This window comes from Lactuca serriola, chromosome 8, assembly GCF_051521515.1.
Source record: "Lactuca serriola cultivar US96UC23 chromosome 8, Lser_US96UC23_V15, whole genome shotgun sequence".
Lineage (NCBI taxonomy): Eukaryota > Viridiplantae > Streptophyta > Magnoliopsida > Asterales > Asteraceae > Lactuca > Lactuca serriola.
Genome location: NC_136415.1, coordinates 147,638,370 through 147,658,310, shown reverse-complemented (window position 1 = coordinate 147,658,310; position 19,941 = coordinate 147,638,370). Strand labels below are relative to the sequence as shown.

The following is a 19,941-nucleotide window of genomic DNA, read 5'->3' as shown; positions in this document are numbered from 1 at the left end:
GAGGTCCATGATCTTTTATTTTTAATTTGTTTCAATTTGTATGCATTCTTGATGTTAAGAAAAGAGTAAAAAAATGGTTTGGATTTATATCAGATTGCACTCTTGAAAAAATCATATATATTATGTTTAAATTAAGTGTTTAGTGTATTAACCCGACTAACCCGACCCTATTAACCCGAAACCCGATTAACCCGAACCCGACCAACCCATACCTTAATAGGGTCGGGTACCGGGTTAAATTAGTTTTTGTAAAAACCCGACTAACCCGACCCGTTTAACCCGAAACCCGATCGGGTTGACCCGATTAACAGCCCTACTTAGAACCTAAACTTTATTGTAAGACCCAAAATAACCGTACATTATTTTTATATATCCACATCAATTAAGTTAAGATCATTAATATAATATGTGTAGTTCAACTTATTAAATAATATATATTACATTTTCATATCTTTACTTTACAGCACCTTATTTTACAATTCTAACTAACTTCAACTGCCATGACAACACCCAAAACATTTCCCCCAAGCCCTTGTACTTCAACATCATACTCGCAACGTCCGTACACTTGTACTTCCACTTGTACTTCCACTTCTTGTACCTCTACCCCAAACTTTTACAATGTTCAACCCTCCTATATCAACTTTACTTCAGCTAACCTAAAATCTTCATGTTCTGGATACAAATATCATAAATACGTATTCGAGTCTTACCCTTTTCAACATATATTAAAATTAAGAAACATAACAAGTATTTGTAGAAGTCATAGATGTAATACATGTCTTGTGCCTAAATGGCATCACTCTTCTAGTTACACTTAACACAAGTATTAATATTATACAATTTGAAGACTTTAGAATCCAAATTAAAGCTTTGTTTCCAGCCTTTCTAGAGCAAGACCCATTGGAATTCTTCCAAGAGAATTGATCTTTACACAAACATATTTTTGGTTGTTATTCTTCTAAGTTCGGTTTCGGCACTTCTCCATGGCTCGAGGGGCTGCAAAACAAGACATCAGACAATACAATTAACTTTTTTTGGTCAAATCTTGACAAAAATCATATCGGAGCCACCATTGATTTGCGGGGTTCTTGCTTTTTAGTTGAATAATCAAGATTTTAGGTTTCTTGATTTTTAGATGAAAAATCAAGAATCATATCAAGATTTTACCTAAGCCAATTGCATCTGAACTTTTCATGATCCTCATCCTCTTACAAGAGCCAATGAACATACTGCATCAATGTAAATTCATTAGGGTTTGCGACACTAGTATCAGATAATTTATTAATGTATTTGCAAAAGGGTTATTCTTCTTGAGCTGACCACACTGCCCCGCATCGGGAGCATGTATGAGAGGTAAATTAGGTACACTTTGGACCACAAGTTGCTACGATAAGGACTCGTTGACCACAAGGAGCCAAATTCATATCGGAATTAGAACTTTGACACTTATGCCTGCTTACACTCGAACCCTTGACCATACCATTTGAAACCAATTGTGTTAAGGGAATTGGAACTTACTCCCATGGAACATCACCTACGAGCATCCAATCGCCATCTTTATCTTCATAGGTCAATACATACTCAGAACCATGAAGTAAGTCCATTAGTCGACTCTCACTTAATCCGTCTCTTGTGTGAGCTCCATGGCTACCATATTGACCTGAAAATTTGATCATAATCGAATTCATTATGCTTTAAACACATGCATATATGTCAAAATATATTAAAAGATAGTGTTTCACATTTTTATACGGAGTGATTCTCAGGATTTAAGAAAGGACTAAACATAAAGTATGATACATAACATATTATAGAATTAATATCTAAGATCCAAATCATAAATCATCAAAGTGCAAAGAAAAGACGTTACTTCAATGATAAGCCCAAGAGAGAGCCAGGCCATAGCCCCATACCCACATAATTATCCATATACTACTATGTTGTTTTTTCTTTAACAATATATGGCCCACGTGGCCCAAATACACCGAAAGTAAACTTACATATAAAATGTAAACATATTTGTCAAGAAAAACTACCACTTCACTCCTACACGTACAAATGTCCATGTTTCTATCGAAAAAAAGTTATTCTTCCTATAATTAGGAATCCTAATTATGTGTATACGCATTAAGGTTGCTGAGACTCAACTCCTATACCACCCTAAAACCAACTTATCGATATTTCTCTCTATCTTTTACTATTTTACCCAATCCTAATCACAAAGACAAAGTCCCTTCGCACTTACTCTCTTTAAGTCCACTAAGGTCACAACTCACAAGCATCATCAACTTTACTTTATATATGACAATATTTTTCATATTTGGCCGACATGGATTAGCATATATGCCAAAAGTCGTCCTTCAAATTTATTTTAGATAACATAAAAGGCATAAAAGATGTATCAAAAAATCAAATGAGATTACCAATTGTAAAGCAGCTAAACATTTTTTCAAGAGCCGAAGAAAGATCCAAGTAGCTAGAGTACATCTGGAGATCCACTTTCCTCAAATATGGAGCTCCATCCATGCTCACCTTCACATAAAGACAACCCGAACCCATTTTTGGATCCTTATCTTCTTGATTCTTTGTTTGGCTAACAGCCATGGTGTTCTTACGAAAGGATCGAATTGGAGGCCATCCTACAACTTGTTGCCTGAATTATACATATATAAATCCACGAAAAAGTAAATAAAGATTTAATTAGAAAGAAAAAGCATGCAAAATTGGTATGTTTGACTTTTTGATGTCAAATTGTTAAATGAGTTTCCTCTTAACTTCGATTATCCATGAGAGTAATTTTCTTTTGCATGAAACTACAAATGAAATTTGATCGATCACATATTTTATATGAAATTAAAACATTTTGGAGTTGCAAAATGAGAATTGTAAGGGTTAATTTTGAATTCCACAAACTAGTAAGTGGACTTTCTAGAAATCATGGATCAAAAATCTCGTTCAAGAAACCATGCAAAATTCATAACAAATTACATGGTAAATTAAAAGGAAAAAAGATTGCATGATTAGATTCCATGATTCTTGAAAGAGCTGACTTTGAAAGTCAATCAAACAACTTTCCAACTCCAATAGTATCTCAATTTCTAAACTGGTTTAACGCAAACAATTTTGATATCAAATTTGAGTTCGAAAGTTACTTAAAATTGAAATTCATACGTAAAAATCCTTACTTTGGAGCAGGAACATTTGCATTTACAGAAACTTGAGACTTGTTTTCAAGTAAAACAGGCTTCGGAGAAGCCAAAACAGCTGTCTCTTTTACACAACCGGAGTTCTTGTTTTCAGCTTTCATACAAGAAAACAATCCGCCATTTTTAACCAAATCAACTTCAGATCCACCCTTACCAGCGAAAACCCATTTCCCAGAACCACCATTAATGGTATCAGAGAAACCCCTTTTAGCTCCGGCGACCAAATTCTTGATTGGACCACCGTTAACAGCCTCTCTTTCCGGCGACTCCGAACCAGGCAACCCAAGCCTCAATTCAGTGGCTTTTAAATTCAAATCTTTATTTTCGGTTATATCACAGGCTTTTTTCTCCATATTTGCCTCTGACAACCCTATGTAATCATGTTCTTCAATGGACATAGACATGAAAATTGAAGCTTTAATTTGCTTACATGAAATTGAAAATAAACTGTGCGTTCATGTGGGGTTTTTTGATGGCGAAAAAGAAAGCTTACTTTGGCATCTCTCTGTAGCCCCCTCTTAATATTCCTATATACTGTTACAAAGAATGGTGGAACAGGGAACATTTATTTGGAAAAGGTCACTGGCGAATGCTTTGTTAAATTTGTCATGATGACCCTTTTGGGTTTTGTATATTGTGCATTAAAGATTGTACCTTTATCTGATTTTGTTTAATCCCACTTCAGAAAATGGCATCGACAATGGTTAAAGATTGTTGATTGTATTAAGAAACATGGACGAATCTAGAGAAAACCCACAAATTTGATGTTATGGGATCTTTGACATATGTTCAAATTTAAGAGATTTTAGTTGTTGATTGATCAAATTTAAGGTCTATTATTTCAGAGTAAATGTGTGACCTAAACTCAACCATTTATTGGATCCAATAAAATGCATATTAAACAACCAAGTACTTTAAAAATTTCACCATACTAGAAAAAATCAAGTATATAATGATTATAATCAATCATTAGATATTTTAATTATCATAGTTATAAGATTCCAAAGTAAACAAAAAAATTAGTATTAAAAGTAGGAATGTGTGATTTGTGATTAAGATGTAACAGATTTGATACCAAGTTTAAGTATAGCTAGAGATAATTTGCATTAGGAAAATCTAGGGAGTTATTCTTATTCCAATTCTCATGAAAAAATATATAGTTTTAAATATAAATAATAAAAGAAAGCATAAAAAATTTAAATAATAAAATGTATGCATGGGGTTGGAAGGTGTTGAAATGGACTGTACAATGATGATAGGAAGACAGAAGACAAATCTAAAAAAAAGGAAGGGTATTTTTGAAAAGCTGATTTGGAGAATCAGAATTTTATTTTATCAATTATAAAGACATATCATTAGTGACATTTGACTCAACTAGTATCTTTGAGGATAAATTATGTATCGCTACTAATGTAAGTAATATATTTTGTTGTTATTCACTGAAATATCATGTATTAGGTCTATATATTTTTCCTAACCTATATCTCCTTTATTTAACAAAATGATCATGTGGCCCACAAACATATGCTTGCAACTCGTGAGTGAGAGAACAAAGGTCATCATATTTAAATTTTATTCTCATCGTTTTATTCTGTATTTTGTCCAAAGATTCTACGAACAACGAGCAACCATTATGGCTTCAAGGACGTACTCACGATGCAAATAAGTAATTATTGATCCTTCGCTTTCGAGGATGTTTAACAATAAAATGTTTCAAGAACATACCCGTGAGTGCCTGGAAAACACTCAACTCAACCATCATAGGTGGACAAACAAGGATGCTCAAGCAAATTTTCAACCAAAGTGATATTTCTTAGATGAAAATACCTCCAAAAATGTATCTTATAAATATAACTATATACGAGGAGTGAGCATAGATTGGTTTGAGTCAGTTTCAACCTAAAATCGAACCCATACCCACAACATTGATTTTTAAATAGTTAACACCGAACCTAAACCCAAACCCATTGGTTTGGTTTCTCGGTTTTTTGGTTTTTTCATGGTTCGGTTTCGGGTTTAAACTTAAACTCAATGCTAATCCCAATTTAACTCTATGAGAAATGATGAATCATTATATCAAGTTAAGGATAATGGATGTTTTCTTATCTTCGATGATGTGGGATGCCTACTTATTTTTGGTGATGTGGGACGTGTCTTATTGCTGGCAAAATAAAAACTAATTGTCACACATTAAAGTTTTAAACACAAGACCTCAATTGCATGTATAAAGTGTAACATCCTAAATTTCCTAACCAAATTTCGGTTTTTAAATCAAAGGAAATCATACCATTTATTAGATTTTGGGCCTTAAGAATATATATATATATATATATATATATATATATATATATATATATATATATATATATATATATATATATATTAGGATTGTGATTGCAATCACTTTTCCAAATCTGTGATTTTGACCCCATAGCATGGGGTACCACGAAATTAGATTTGGGGTAAGTCAAGAATGATAATTTAAAAGTTAGGCCACTTCTAAATCTTAAACACAAAAAGTACCTTGTTATTTTGTGTTTGATGAGATAGAGAGAATTCGATGAACAAATTTCGAGTGTAGAGAATGTAACATTTCTTTTTCTGGAACATACAATATGTTCTTAAACCGGAGAGATAGGTAGTTAATGGTGGTTACATGCAGTTTTAGCGCCAAAACGATGGTTAAAAATACAACTATTTAGACATAACCGAATCTAGCATCATCATGATCTCACAACCTATTTTTTACGGGAAATGCATGGTTGGAGTCTTTCCTGACATAGAAATTCGTTTAGGTTTCGAGGTGTTGCCCCTTGGACCCTGTTACGGGCACTGCTCTTAGACCTTGTCAGGGGCGTAACGCCTTGGAACCCTACACCTAGGGGCGCTGCCCCTGGGCCCCTGTATTCCCGATTCACAATTATCACTCCGAGTGTGCACCTCACATATCTTATCTCAATGAGTAAATGAAACTCAGTCTATCCCGATATTAATAATAACTACACTAGAATATGTTCATAACACTAAAATTGCCAACACCATTTTTACTCATAAAGAACACTTTACCAATTATTCTGACAACATAAATCAAAGTCTTAATTAAATCAATAGTATGAAACATCTCAAATTCAAAAAAGCATATACGATGCAATCACGTTGTGCCTTGCCCTTTGCTACTAGAAGTACCTGAAACATTTAAACTTAAAACCATAAGTATAAGGTTTTATGAGTTCTCCAAAAGACTACACACCATATGTCACACCCCTGAATCGGAATGGTGGGAACGTCCAAGGGTGGATGACGTCATTGCAGTATCATAACAATTAAATATAAATGAATCATAGCAACCCAAAACATCATACATTGAGTTTACAAGTTTACATTGTTTACAAACATTGTTTGTTCAAAAGTTAAATACAAGTAACTGAAAAGTAGGATTCATGATGCATCAACGCTTGCCCTCAAAATGGTTTGAATACATGATTATTGGTTTCCTGAGAATACAAGTGATTTTGAAGAGTGTCAACAAGTAAGTTGGTGAGTTCATAATCATTTTGTATGAGAATGATTGGTAACGGTTTCGTGTACAAATGATTTTTTATACTTCTAGAAAATCCGATATTTTCTTTAAAAACTAGTTGTAAGTCTTATTCCCAAGACGAAAATGTATGTATTTCCTTTGTATCTTTTCATTGTAAAATGATAATGTATGTTTCCAGAAAATCCAATATTTTCTTTAATATGAACTGTAGTCTTAAACCCTAAGACCAAAAATGTAAGAAATGTTGTACTGAAAAATAGTATGTAGTTACTAATGAAGTTTAAGTTACCCCGTAAACTGAGTAGTTTCGTTAGTCCCTATGTGAGTTATTATAACTATGTGAATATGATTGATATGCTTGAACGATGTTCTTCAGGCGTCGGAGCTGGTAGACATTTGTCACCCTAGACTTGCCGGTATAACTGTAGCTAACAGTTGAGGTACAGGGTTATCAATCCTGTATATATCTAAACACAACTATCTCGCTCTCCCTCAAGGAGACTCTTGTTATAATGCAAGACTTAAGGTGTACACTAGGTAGGTACGGTGAAGCGAATCTCTCACAAGAACATCAACAGATTTACGTGAACTATGACTCCTTTTTCTTGTAAAATGAAATAATTATACCTTTGAATAATTATATAGTTCTTCTGAAATGAAAGTGTGGTTTTGTGACTCCCAAACTATACCAATTATAGTTTATCTTGTATCTTTGTTGAGACTATTTATATAATCTTTAATCTAAATATAAAGTTGTAATCTAAACACCAAAATAGTAAATAACTATAATGTAACCATTTTTGCTAGAAAAGCTATATTTTAGTAAAAGTTTCCAAAACCTTGTAGTTTAATATTGTATAAAAGTAGTGATAATCATAACTTATGCAAATAATATCTTATTTTTAACATAAAGATGAAAACATGTAAGTATTTGTGCGATAAACAAAGTTTTACTTGTATTCCCCCCCCCCCTCTAAAAGCATGAAAAAAAGCTTGAAAAATGTAGCGGTATGAACTCACCTTGAGTGGATTTGTGCATTGTTTGAAGTGACGATGTGAAGATTTCCAAGCCTACACTCTTGGATAAGGTTGATGAACTTCTTGGAAATGGTATGATCCTAAAGGTTTTTAACACATAATAATATATGTAAATGGGATGAACTTAACAGAAGAATGTATAGAATGCTAGGAAATCTCGAAACTACTTACCAAAATACTAAGATTAATGCTTGAAGATTTAAATCCTTGGAGGCTTAGGTTTGATGCTTTGAGAGGAAATGAAGTTTACAACAAGTGCAAATGGGAATGGTGAGGTTTGGGAAAGTGATTTCGGCCTTAATATGATGAAAATAAGCGATTAGGATTTGCTTAGATACTTGCTGGATAATATGTTGGGGGTTTACTTGTAATACTGTGATCTTATTGGAATTGGGTGAACTATCCTATCATAAAGTCAAACCTTATCTTCTTAGTGTTGGATTAGTGTCTAAGTCCATAACTACAATTGGTAGATACTTGACCTGACCCGACATGGTCTATTTGGGTTGCATGACATCATGCATTTGGATAAACTAAAATGAGAGAAATAACACTTAAGGTTTATTAATATATTATAAGTTCTAATATATTTATAATATTATTTAATTAGTATTGATCAAGAATTAATCTAGAATTAATTAAGTAATCAAAAGAAGACTAATTAAATATATGGGTTGATTGTGTAAATCATCCATACTTATATAGTGGGCTATTGCTCCATGGATTATCAAGTTGGGCTAAAACCCCTAGGATGCTCCATGGTGTATTTGAACCCATGGATCCAAGGAAATGGAAAGCCATGACAATTAGGGTTTACCCTAATTGTAACAACTATATAAGCATCTTATTTTGTGCAAAAATCGGCCACAAGTGAAACAAGTGAGGGCAAACCAATTTTAGAAGTGTTCTACTTTCTCTCAAGTTATTCCAAATGTTCATAGTGTTGTGTGAACCATTTGAGGTGTCACATTTGGGGCACTAGGCTCTTGAGCTCCATGGAATCAAGCACCAAACAAGAGGTATGTAATTCTACTAGAATTTATATTATGTGTACTTTATATTATGCTACTTAGAACAATACCTTGGAAAATTGATATTTTCATGTATAATAAAGAAAACATAGATCCAAGGTATTTAGGGTTGCATGTACACCATAGGAGTGTTAGATTGCTCAAAACCCAACACTTAATCCCATCAAAAGCACTCTAGGAAGAGCCACCTTAGAGTTTTCGGCCACAAAGAGGGTGATTTTGGTCTAGGTATGATCGAAATCCCTTGGTACACACCCATACTTGATGATTTCGGTCCTATCTTGAAGAGATTTCGACCTTAATGGGCCATAAACTAGAGATTCCGGTCTTGTGGTGATGTCATGAATGTGTTTTCGGTCCTAGGGTGTTCTAGGATGATGATTTTGGTCTTGGCAAACTGAAATCACATGTGAGTGGGGTACTAGGCCAAACTTATAAAGTAATGTTTTTAAATTCATGATTTGTTGCCATTTAATTGGCTTGATAGACCCTTAAGTGTTTACTACAAGCATGGTTTTCAACATGTATATATTTTTAATCATACAAATGATGCCCTCCTGGCTTTCAATGAATTACTATTTCATCAAGGTTACATAGATATACATTATGGGTACACTTATACACATGACTCCTTAAGCTTTGTTTGACCCGAAATTTTCTAGTTGTCACATCTTCCCCCCGTTAGAGGGAATTTCATCCTGAAATTGTCATCTTGGACGGGTTCTTGCAACTATCGGAAAAGTTGTGGGTACTTTTGTTTAATTCGATCTTCGTGCTCCCAAGTGAATTCGGGTCCCCGTTTAGCATTCTAACTGTCCTTTCACTATGGGTATTCGACTCTGCTTTGTCCTCTTGACTTCCTTGTCCATTATTTCTACAGCCTCCTCGACGAAGTGGAGATTCTCGCTTACTTTAATCTCCTCAAGAGGGATGACAAGGGTTTCGTCAGACATGCATTTCTTCAAATTGGACACATGGAAGGTAGGATGTATGTTGCCGAGTTCTTGTGGTAACCGAAGTCTATAGGCCACTGGACCGATCCTGGTGAGGATCTCAAATGGTCCGATGTACCTTGGATTCAACTTTCCACGCTTCCCAAAGCGTATCATCCCTTTCTAGGGCGAGACCTTTAACATCACGCGGTCGCCGATTTGGAATTCCAAGGGTTTCATTTGTTTATCTGCGTAGCTCTTTTGTCGGTCCCTGGATGCCTTTAGTCGTTCCTGAATTTGGATGATCTTCTCGTTGGTCTCTCTGATGATCTCGAGACCAGTGAGAGTGCTATCAGGTACTCGCCCTCTTGCTAACTGTGTGTCACCCACCTCGGCTGAGCACCTAGGTGATCTGCATTTGTGTCCATATAGAGCTTCAAATGGTGCGACCTTAATGCTAGTGTGATAGCTATTTTTGTATGATAACTCAACGAGTGGAAAAGAGGTATCCCATGCTTTGCCAAAGTTTACCACACAAGACATTAACATGTCTTCTAGTGTCTGAATGGTCCTCTCACTTTGCCCTTCAGTTTGAGGATGGCAAGCTGTACTCATATCGAGTTTGGTTCCCAAGGACTTTTACAGCGATTCCCAAAACCGGGAGGTAAATCTACTATCTCTGTCGGAGATAATAGATATTGGCATGTCGTACGATTTCCTTTATGTACATCCTGGTTAGCTTCACCATTTTTTCGGTCTCCTTTATTGGCAGGAAGTGGGCGGATTCGGTTAACCTGTCAACGATCACCCAGATGGTGTCATGTCTGCCCACAGTCTTGGGAAACTTGGTTATGAAGTCCATGGTTATTCGCTCCCACTTCCACTCGGGTATGTCTGGTTGTTGTAACAAACCCAAGGGCTTCTAATACTATACCTTGACTTTGGCACAAGTCAGACACTTGCCCACGTAGGTAGCGATCTCATCTTTCATGTTCGGTCACCAATAAAGTTTCTTGAAGTCCAGGTACATCTTGTCCGAACCTGGATGGACGGAGTACTTTGTATTATGGGCTTCGTTCATGACAATGTCTTTGTACCCACCGAACTGTTGGATTAGTGTCTAAGTCCATAACTATAATTGGTATATACTTGACCCGACCCGACATGGTCTATTTGGGTTGCATGGCATCATGCATTTGGATAAACTAAAATGAGAGAAATAAAACTTAAGGTTTATTAATATATTATAAGTTCTAATATATTAATAAGATTATTTAATTAGTATTGATCAAGAATTAGTCTATAATTAATTAAGTGATCAAAAGAAGACTAATTAAATATATCGGTTGATTGTGTAAATCATCCATACTTATATAGTGGGCTATTGCTCCATGGATTATCAAGTTGGGCTAAAACCCCTAGGATGCTCCATGGTGTATTTGAACCCATGGATCCAAGGAAATGGAAAGCCATGACAATTAGGGTTTACCCTAATTGTAACAACTATATAAGCATCTTATTTTGTGCAAAAATCGGCCACAAGTGAAACAAGTGAGGGCAAACCAATTTTAGAAGTGTTCTACTTTCTCTCAAGTTATTCCAAATGTTCATAGTGTTGTGTGAACCATTTGAGGTGTCACATTTGGGGCACTAGGCTCTTGAGCTCCATGGAATCAAGCACCAAACAAGAGGTATGTAATTCTACTAGTTTTATATTACTTGTACTTCATAATATGCTAGTTAGGATAACACCTTGGAAAATTGATATTTGCATGTATAATAGAGAAAACATAGATCCAATGTATTTAGGGTTGCATGCACACCATAGGAGTGTTAGATTTCTCAAAACCCAACAGTGGTATCAGAGCCTAGGCTTCTTTTCACTTATACTTGCAAAATTGGCTCAAAAAACAAAGTTTTGTGCTGTCTGGACAAGAGACTCAACGGGTCCATAAAGGGACCCGACGATCGAGTCCAAGGCAAAACTCATCCAACTCGCCGAGTTTGTTCATGCATGTAACACCGTGAATTTCAAAATAATTTTTTCGCATAACATAAAAACATTTTCATTTAATTTTCATAAAAACATCAATGTTTTAAGACTCCAATCCATATCATACAAAAATCCCAAGATCACATATCATAAAAAAATCCCATGCGTGTGTACAGATCAAACCGGCACCTTCCCACGGTCGTCACTAGTACCTGAAAGAAACAACACTAACACTGTAAGCACAAAGCTTATTGAGTTCCCCAAAATACCACACATAACACATATTAGGCACTCGAGGCTATAACTCTGTGGGTCCGTAGACCCTACTCTGTGAACCCACTGGTTCTAACTCTGGGAACCTTCCGGTTCCAACTCTATAAACATGCACAACATAAATCACATAGAAATAATGCAGTACAACACATAACATACATATAGCATACAAATACTCTGTCACATAACTCTGATTACCTACTCAAGGTAAAGTATAGTGAGAAGACTCACCTCGCGTATCTCGATAACTCGCAAATCCCGGAAATCACTCGCGCTCGATCCTCCGAGCTATAATCCTCCTATAACACAATATATCTCTAATTAACACTTTCTCAACTAAGGTTGACTACCCCTATCAAGTCAACATTGGTCAACTCTGGTCAACGGACAACGGTCAACTTTGACCGGACTCGGCGAGTGCACTAGAGCGACTCGGCGAGTCTATACGTGTTCACTGACTCCCTAGGATCCTCTTTTGACACGTCGAGTACTTCCCTGACTCAACGAGTTCCACCTGACATGAATCGTGGGGCCACCACGACTCAACTCGCCGAGTCTCAAGAACAACTCTGCGAGTTCCAGCTCGACTCAGTCCACCTGTCAACCCTCTCTAACTCTTCCTCACTCACTGAGTCAACCCTTAACTCGGCAAGACCACTCGCTGAGTGGTTAGGACAATCTTCATGCTACTCGCCCAGTCTGTTCTTCGGACTCGGCGAGTCTATGACATGCATCGACTCAATCTCGCTTCTGAGGTCAGATCCGCTCCAACAACTCATAGATCTAGCCCTCCCAAGCACATTCATCACGTAAAGTCACAATCTTGGCTACCATGCAACGCCTACAAGGCTTCTTTTGGTGAAATGACATCTAAAATGGTAACCTAAGTCTCCAACTCAAAAGGAAAGGCATAAAGCATGGTGTTTGGGACTCTCTGGACCTACTATGGTCCAGATCTAGGTACCATTTCCTCATGGGACCTCTCACACTCCAAATACAAGGCAAACAAGGCATGAAGAAACCCTAGATTTGACCATATCAAGAAAAACATGAGAATAAGCTCTGAATGTTACCTCAAATAGCTTCCTCTGCCGAAATGGGAGTAGATCTAAGCTCCCCAACTCCCCTAGCTTGGCCTTCTTCTTCCTTTCTTGCAAATACACACAAAAATGGTGAATAATGGCCTCTTATCTCACTCACAAGAACTCTCAGCTGCTCTGGTGCTCTCAAGGTCGAAGGTAGCCGCAATGAAGGGCTATAAGGTCCTTTAAATAGGGCTCAGGACCGGGAAATTAGGGTTTCATTAAACAGCGCGGACTCGCCGAGTCCATTTCTTGGACTCGCTGAGTCCAGGCGCGAACCCGCGTCCAAAACCGCGATCCTACTCGGCGAGTTTGAGCTCCAACTCGTCGAGTCCCCTCACAAAACACCAAAAATATATGAATAAATAATACCTGGGGATCCGGGCTGTTACAGTTCTCCCCCTACTAGAACTTGACTTTGCCCTCGAAGTCTCGCTCTGCAAATAACTTCGGATGCTGCTCACGCATCTCACGCTCCGGCTCCCAGGTCATCTCGGACCCCTTCCGATGCTGCCACTGAACCAAAACCAAGGGTACCTCCTTGTTCCTCAGAACCTTGATTTTCCTATCTCTGATGGCCACTGGTCTCTCAGCATAATTCAGGCTCGCATCCACCTGAATATCCTCTAATGGAACCACTGCCGACTCATCGGCTATACACTTTCTCAGCTGCGACACATGGAAAGTGTCGTGAATCTGCCCCAACTCTACTGGCAAATGCAAACGATAGGCTACCCGGCCTACCCTCGCGATCACTCGGAAAGGACCAATATATCGAGGCCCCAACTTGCCCCTCTTCCTGAATCGAATCACTCCTTTCCAAGGAGAGACCTTCAGGAGTACAAGGTCGCTGACCTAAAACTCAAGCTCGGACCGGCGTCTGTCTGCATGACTCTTCTATCGGCTTTGAGCGGTCAACAACCTCTGTCTGACCTGCTGGATTTGCTTTGTCGTCTAAAGCACGATCTCTGTACTACCCATCACCCGCTGTCCAACCTCTCCCCAACAAATGGGGGTCCGACACCTCCTCCCATACAACAGCTCAAAGGGCGGCATACCAATGCTCGAATGATGGCTGTTGTTGTAGGAAAACTCTGCCAAGGACACATATGCATCCCAGCTACCCCCGAAATCCAACACACATGCCCGGAGCATGTCCTCGAGCGTCTGAATCGTCCGCTCACTCTGACCGTCTGTCTGGGGATGATATGCGGTACTAAAATGCAGTCTAGTACCCAACTCCTCATGAAACTTCTTCCAGAATCTGGAAGTGAAGCGCACATCACGGTCTGAAACAATCGAGATCGGCACCCCATGCCGAGATACCACTTCCCTCACTTACACCTCCGCCAATTTCTCTGCTGAAGAACTCTTGCTGATAGCAAGGAAGTGAGCGCTCTTCGTCAATCTGTCCACAATCACCCAAATTGCATCAACTCCTCTGGCAGTCCTTGGCAATTTGGTGATGAAATCCATTGTGATCTGTTCCCACTTCCATTCGAGAACTTCCAATGGCTGCAACTTACCATGCGGCCTCTGGTGCTCGGCCTTAACCCTACGGTAGGTCAAGCACCTATCAACAAACCACGCGACATCCCTCTTCATACAGGGCCACCAATACTCCTTTCTCATATCCAAATACATCTTAGTGGCCCCCGGATGGAATCGAGAATTTTGACCGATGAGCCTCCTCCATCAAAATGGTACGCGTTCCTCCCACAAACGGCACCCAGATACGCCCATGAAATGTCATAAGCCCCTGACCATCGGTAACGAACTCTGAAACCAAACCAACAACCCGTTCCCTCTTCTGCATCTTAGGTTGCACAACCTCGGCCTGTGCCCCACGAATGGCGTCCAACACTGGAGCTATCACGGTCAATCTCAAACATACATCCCGCAGCGGGGTGCTCTTCGCCCTGCGGCTCAATGCATCGGCTACCACATTAGCCTTGCCTGGGTGGTATAGGATCTCACAATCATAATCCTTGACCACATCCAACCACCTTCTCTGATGCATATTTAGGTTGGGCTGATCCATCAAATACTTCAAACTCTTATGGTCAGTGTATATCGTACACCGAACCCCATACAAGTAGTGACGCCAAATCTTGAGGGCGAACACCACTGCCCCCAATTCTAGATCATGGGTGGGATATCTCGTCTCATGAGGCTTCAGCTGCCTTGATGCATATGCTATCACATGCCCTCTCTGCATCAGCACCGCTCCCAGCCCCAAAATCGATGCGTCACAGTATACCACAAAGTCCTCCATCCCTTCTGGGTGGGCTAACACCGGGGCTTCGCACAACCTTCGGCGAAGTGTCTCAAAGGAGGCCTGCTGCTCGGGCCCCATGAAAAAGCAACACCCTTCCGGGTCAACCTGGTGAGTGGCACTGCGATCTTAGAGAAATCCTTGATAAATCTCCGATAATACCCTGCCAACCCTAGGAAACTCCTGATCTCGGAGGGTGACCTCGGCACCTCCCAACTCATCACCGCCTCAACCTTAGCCAGATCAACCAATATCCCTTCCTGGTTAACGAGATGTCCTAAGAACTGGACCTCCCACAACCAGAAATCACACTTGGAGAATTTGGCATAAAGCCTCTCCGATCTCAGAACTCCGAGAACCTCTCTCAAATGCTCCTCATGCTGCTCTCTAGATCTCGAATATACCAGAATGTCATCGATAAATACAATCACCTACCGATCCAGCATTGGCCTGCACACTCGGTTCATGAGATCCATGAACACTGCCGGGGCATTGGTGAGCCCGAAAGGCATCACCACAAACTCATAATGCCCATAACGCGTCCTGAACGCTGTCTTCTGGACGTCCTCATCCCGCACCCTCACCTGATGGTATCTAGACCTCAAATCGATCTTGGAGAACCAAGATGCTCCCTGCAACCGATCGAATAAATCGTCGATCCTCAGAAACGGGTAACGGTTCTTGACCGTCAGCTTGTTCAACTCCCGGTAATCAATGCACATCCGGTGTGAACCATCCTTCTTCTTGACGAACAGGATAGGCGCTCCCCACGACGAGCTGCTCGGCCGAATAAACTCCTTCCCCAGCAGCTCCTGAAGCTGCGAGGATAACTCTTGCATCTCTGGAGGTGCAAGGCGATAAGGCACCTTAGCGATAGGCGCGGCCCCCGGAACCAAATCGATACTGAACTCCACTTGCCTCACAGGAGGCACACCCGGCAACTCCTCGGGAAATACATCCGGGAACTCACGCACTACCGGAACCTCCTCAACTGACCTCGGCCTCTCGGAATCCACCCGCGCATCCATCACATACGCCACAAAACCCTTACAACCCTGATGTAGACACTGCCTCGCCCTAGTGGCCGAACAAAACACTGATCCTGAACGTGTACCCTCGCCGTACACTGAAAGAACTCCCCCACTAGGGTCTCGTATGGTCACCAGCTGTCGCTCGCAGTCGATAACCGCACCGAATCTGCTCAACCAATCCATGCCCACAATGACACATACATCACCCATCGCAATAGGAACCAGATCAATCGGGAACTCAACACCGAAAATCTCGACTACGCACCCTCGGAGAACCTCCGTGGCATATATCACCCTCTCATCAGCTATGGAAACTCTCAGAGGCCGACTCAACGCCTCACGACTAACACTGATATGCTGACTTAAAGCCAAAGATACAAAAGACCGACTCGCACCCGAGTCAAATAACACCAAGGCAGGTACAGAATTCACAAGAAAAGTACCTACGCATAACATAATATAAGCATAATATCTCAACATCAAAATAAATACACGAAAGAATACATACCAACCACGACATCGGGCACTGCGTGGACCTCCTCCGCGGTCAGCTGAAAAGCTCTCCCTCGTGCCTTCGGCGCCTCGGCCTTCACTGGCCGACTCTCGGTAGCTCTGATGGCGGCAGGGGCAGATCCCTGAGGTGCTCCCTGAGATGATCCTCGCAACTGCGGACACTCTGCCTTCCGGTGTCCGGTCTGATTGCAGTGAAAACACACCGCAAACCCCTTAGGGCAGTCCTTGGCCATGTTCCGCTCCTTGCCACACTTGTAGCAAGATCCCGCTCTACAGACTCCATCATGACCCTTGCCACACTTCCCACAAGTGCGGCCCTTCTGGCTCCCTGGTTTGGGATCAGCGGGCTTGGCCCGCTTGGCTGCCGGCTGAGACTGTGTCGGTCGCCGATCCCTCCCCTGAGACTCCACCTCCTCCCTGGCCTGAGTCTCTAGCTCAATCTCCCTCTTCTGGGCATTTGCCTGAAGCTCGGCAAATGTCCGGTACGAGGAGTTCGCCGCGAACTACCGAATGTCTCTCCTCAAAATACTCAGATATCGGCTCATACGTGCCTGCTTGGTGGACACGTGCTCAGGGCAGAACATCGCTCTCTCATGGAACATCCTGGTAATCGCCGTAACAGACTCAGTACCCTGCTTGAGGGTCAGAAACTCCTGGGCCAAACGATCCCTCTCCACCTGGGGAACGTACTCATCTCGGAACATGGCAGTGAACCTCTCCCAGGTCACTGCCGCAAGCTCAGCAGGCGTAAAGTGCGCCGTCACAAACTTCCACCAGTCCTTCGCTCCTAAGCGAAGCTGGTTCAGTGTGAACCGAACCTTCAAATGCTCAGGAGATGAGCAAGTGAAGAAACACCCCTCTATGTCAGAAATCCACCTCATAGCTGCCACCGGGTCCTGGGTCCCATCAAACTCTGGCAGTTTTGTGTTGCTGAACTCCCGGAACAGCAATGCATCACCACCTTGCGGCCTCGCGACAACAATAGCTGCGGTGGCCGCTGCAACAGCAGCCTCAGAAAGAGCGGCATAATGCTCGTCAAAGGTCTCAATCAGCGTGGTCTTAATAGACCCGAACATCTCTGGTATCTTTGCCCTGATGGCCGCAGCCACCTCCTCATGAATGATCCGGTGGATCACCTCATCACTGGTCTCACTGCTCTCAGGCATCAGATGTGTCCTCACCATGATCTACCTCTGAAATACAACATACGATAAATTAGAATCCATTCGAGCATACTCACACTCGACAACTCATCCCTCCTTGATCCTTGGTATTCCAAAGATTCCTACTTGGGCTGTACTCCGCCCCGGTGCTTTCAGTAGTACGGGCCCAATACTACTGTCCGCACCGTACCAGAATACACCCCAAGTCCTCCTCTTCGGATCCCAAATTCCAAGTACTCTATCATGCACAATCCACTCTCTAACAAATCTCTCATAAGCCCCTCGCTGCTACCTACTCACTCTCAAGCATCTCATAGCAGCTCACCTCTCCCTAGGCTAAGGCATCACAAATCAGGCCACTCTAGTCCTAATAGGAGTACCTAGCCTACTTTAGCATGAGAATACATCATATCAATATTAATAACACATAACATGAGGGTATTTTGGGAAATCACCGTTCGGGCGCGGACTGATCGTACACACAACTCTGCTCTGCGTTTTTCCAAAAATCTTTTACTCTTTTTTGAAAATACTTCTCAAATCCTCAGTTTGAGTTCAAATACGCCCGAAGGTGTACTCGAATCCCTCAAACCAAGGCTCTGATACCAACTTGTAACACCGTGAATTTCAAAATAATTTTTTCGCATAACATAAAAACATTTTCATTTAATTTTCATAAAAACATCAATGTTTTAAGACTCCAATCCATATCATACAAAAATCCCAAGATCACATATCATAAAAAAATCCCATGCGTGTGTACAGATCAAGCCGGCGCCTTCCCACGGTCGTCACTAGTATTCGAAACAAACAACACTAACACTGTAAGCACAAAGCTTAGTGAGTTCCCCAAAATACCATACATAACACATATTAGCCACTCGAGGCTATAACTCTGTGGGTCCGTAGACCCTACTCTGTGAACCCACTGGTTCTAACTCTGGGAACCTTCCGGTTCCAACTCTATAAACATGCACAACATAAATCACATAGAAATAATGCAGTACAACACATAACATACATATAGCATACAAATACTCTGTCAAATAACTCTGATTACCTACTCAAGGTAAAGTATAGTGAGAAGACTCAGCTCGCGTATCTCGATAACTCGCAAATCCCGGAAATCACTCGCGCTCGATCCTCCGAGCTATAATCCTCCTATAACACAATATATCTCTAATTAACACTTTCTCAACTAAGGTTGACTACCCCTATAAAGCAACACTGGTCAACTCTGGTCAACGGTCAACGGTCAACTTTGACCGGACTCGGCGAGTGCACTAGAGCGACTCGGCGAGTCTATACGTGTTCACTGACTCCCTAGGATCCTCTTTTGACATGTCGAGTACTTCCCTGACTCAACGAGTTCCACCTGGCATGAATTGCGGGGCCACCACAACTCAACTTGCCGAGTCTCAAGAACAACTCGGCGAGTTCCAGCTCAACTCAGTCCACTTGTCAATCCTCTCTAACTCTCCCTGACTCACTGAGTCAACCCTTAACTCGGCAAGACCACTCGCTGAGTGGTTAGGACAATCTTCATGCTACTTGCCGAGTCTGTTCTTCGGACTCGGCGAATCCATGCCATGCATCGACTCAATCTTGCTTCTGAGGTCAGATCTGCTCCAACAATTCATAGATCTAGCCCTCCCAAGCACATTCATCACGTAAAGTCACAATCTTGGCTACCATGCAACGCCTACAAGGCGTCTTTTGGTGAAATGACATCTAAAATGGTAACCTAAGTCTCCAACTCAAAAGGAAAGGCATAAAGCATGGCGTTTGGGACTCTCTGGACCTACTAAGGTCCAGATCTAGTTACCATTTCCCCATGGGACCTCTCACACTCCAAATACA

At 40.9% G+C, this 19,941-nt stretch overlaps 1 protein-coding gene across 1 annotated transcript; it reads right to left on the bottom strand.

The window, feature by feature from the left end:
* Positions 1 to 701: 701 nt before the first annotated feature.
* Positions 702 to 3,745, bottom strand: LOC145065503 (auxin-responsive protein IAA27-like). Its single transcript, XM_079012500.1, has 5 exons — positions 3,189 to 3,745; positions 2,427 to 2,656; positions 1,522 to 1,663; positions 1,171 to 1,232; positions 702 to 999 (listed from the first exon to the last, which is right to left on the bottom strand). Exons 1-5 carry the CDS (start codon positions 3,611 to 3,613, stop codon positions 962 to 964), a joined length of 897 nt encoding a protein of 298 aa, XP_078868626.1. The 5' UTR covers positions 3,614 to 3,745; the 3' UTR covers positions 702 to 961.
* Positions 3,746 to 19,941: the final 16,196 nt, after the last annotated feature.

Coding starts and splice junctions, on each gene's coding strand:
- LOC145065503 (XM_079012500.1), bottom strand. CDS start 3,613: ATGTCTATGTCCATTGAAGAACATGATTACATAGGGTTGTCAGAGGCA. Junction 2,657..3,188: donor GCAAATGTTCCTGCTCCAAA/GTAAGGATTTTT, acceptor TGTATAATTCAG/GCAACAAGTTGTAGGATGGC. Junction 1,233..1,521: donor GTAGGTGATGTTCCATGGGA/GTAAGTTCCAAT, acceptor ACATTGATGCAG/TATGTTCATTGGCTCTTGTA.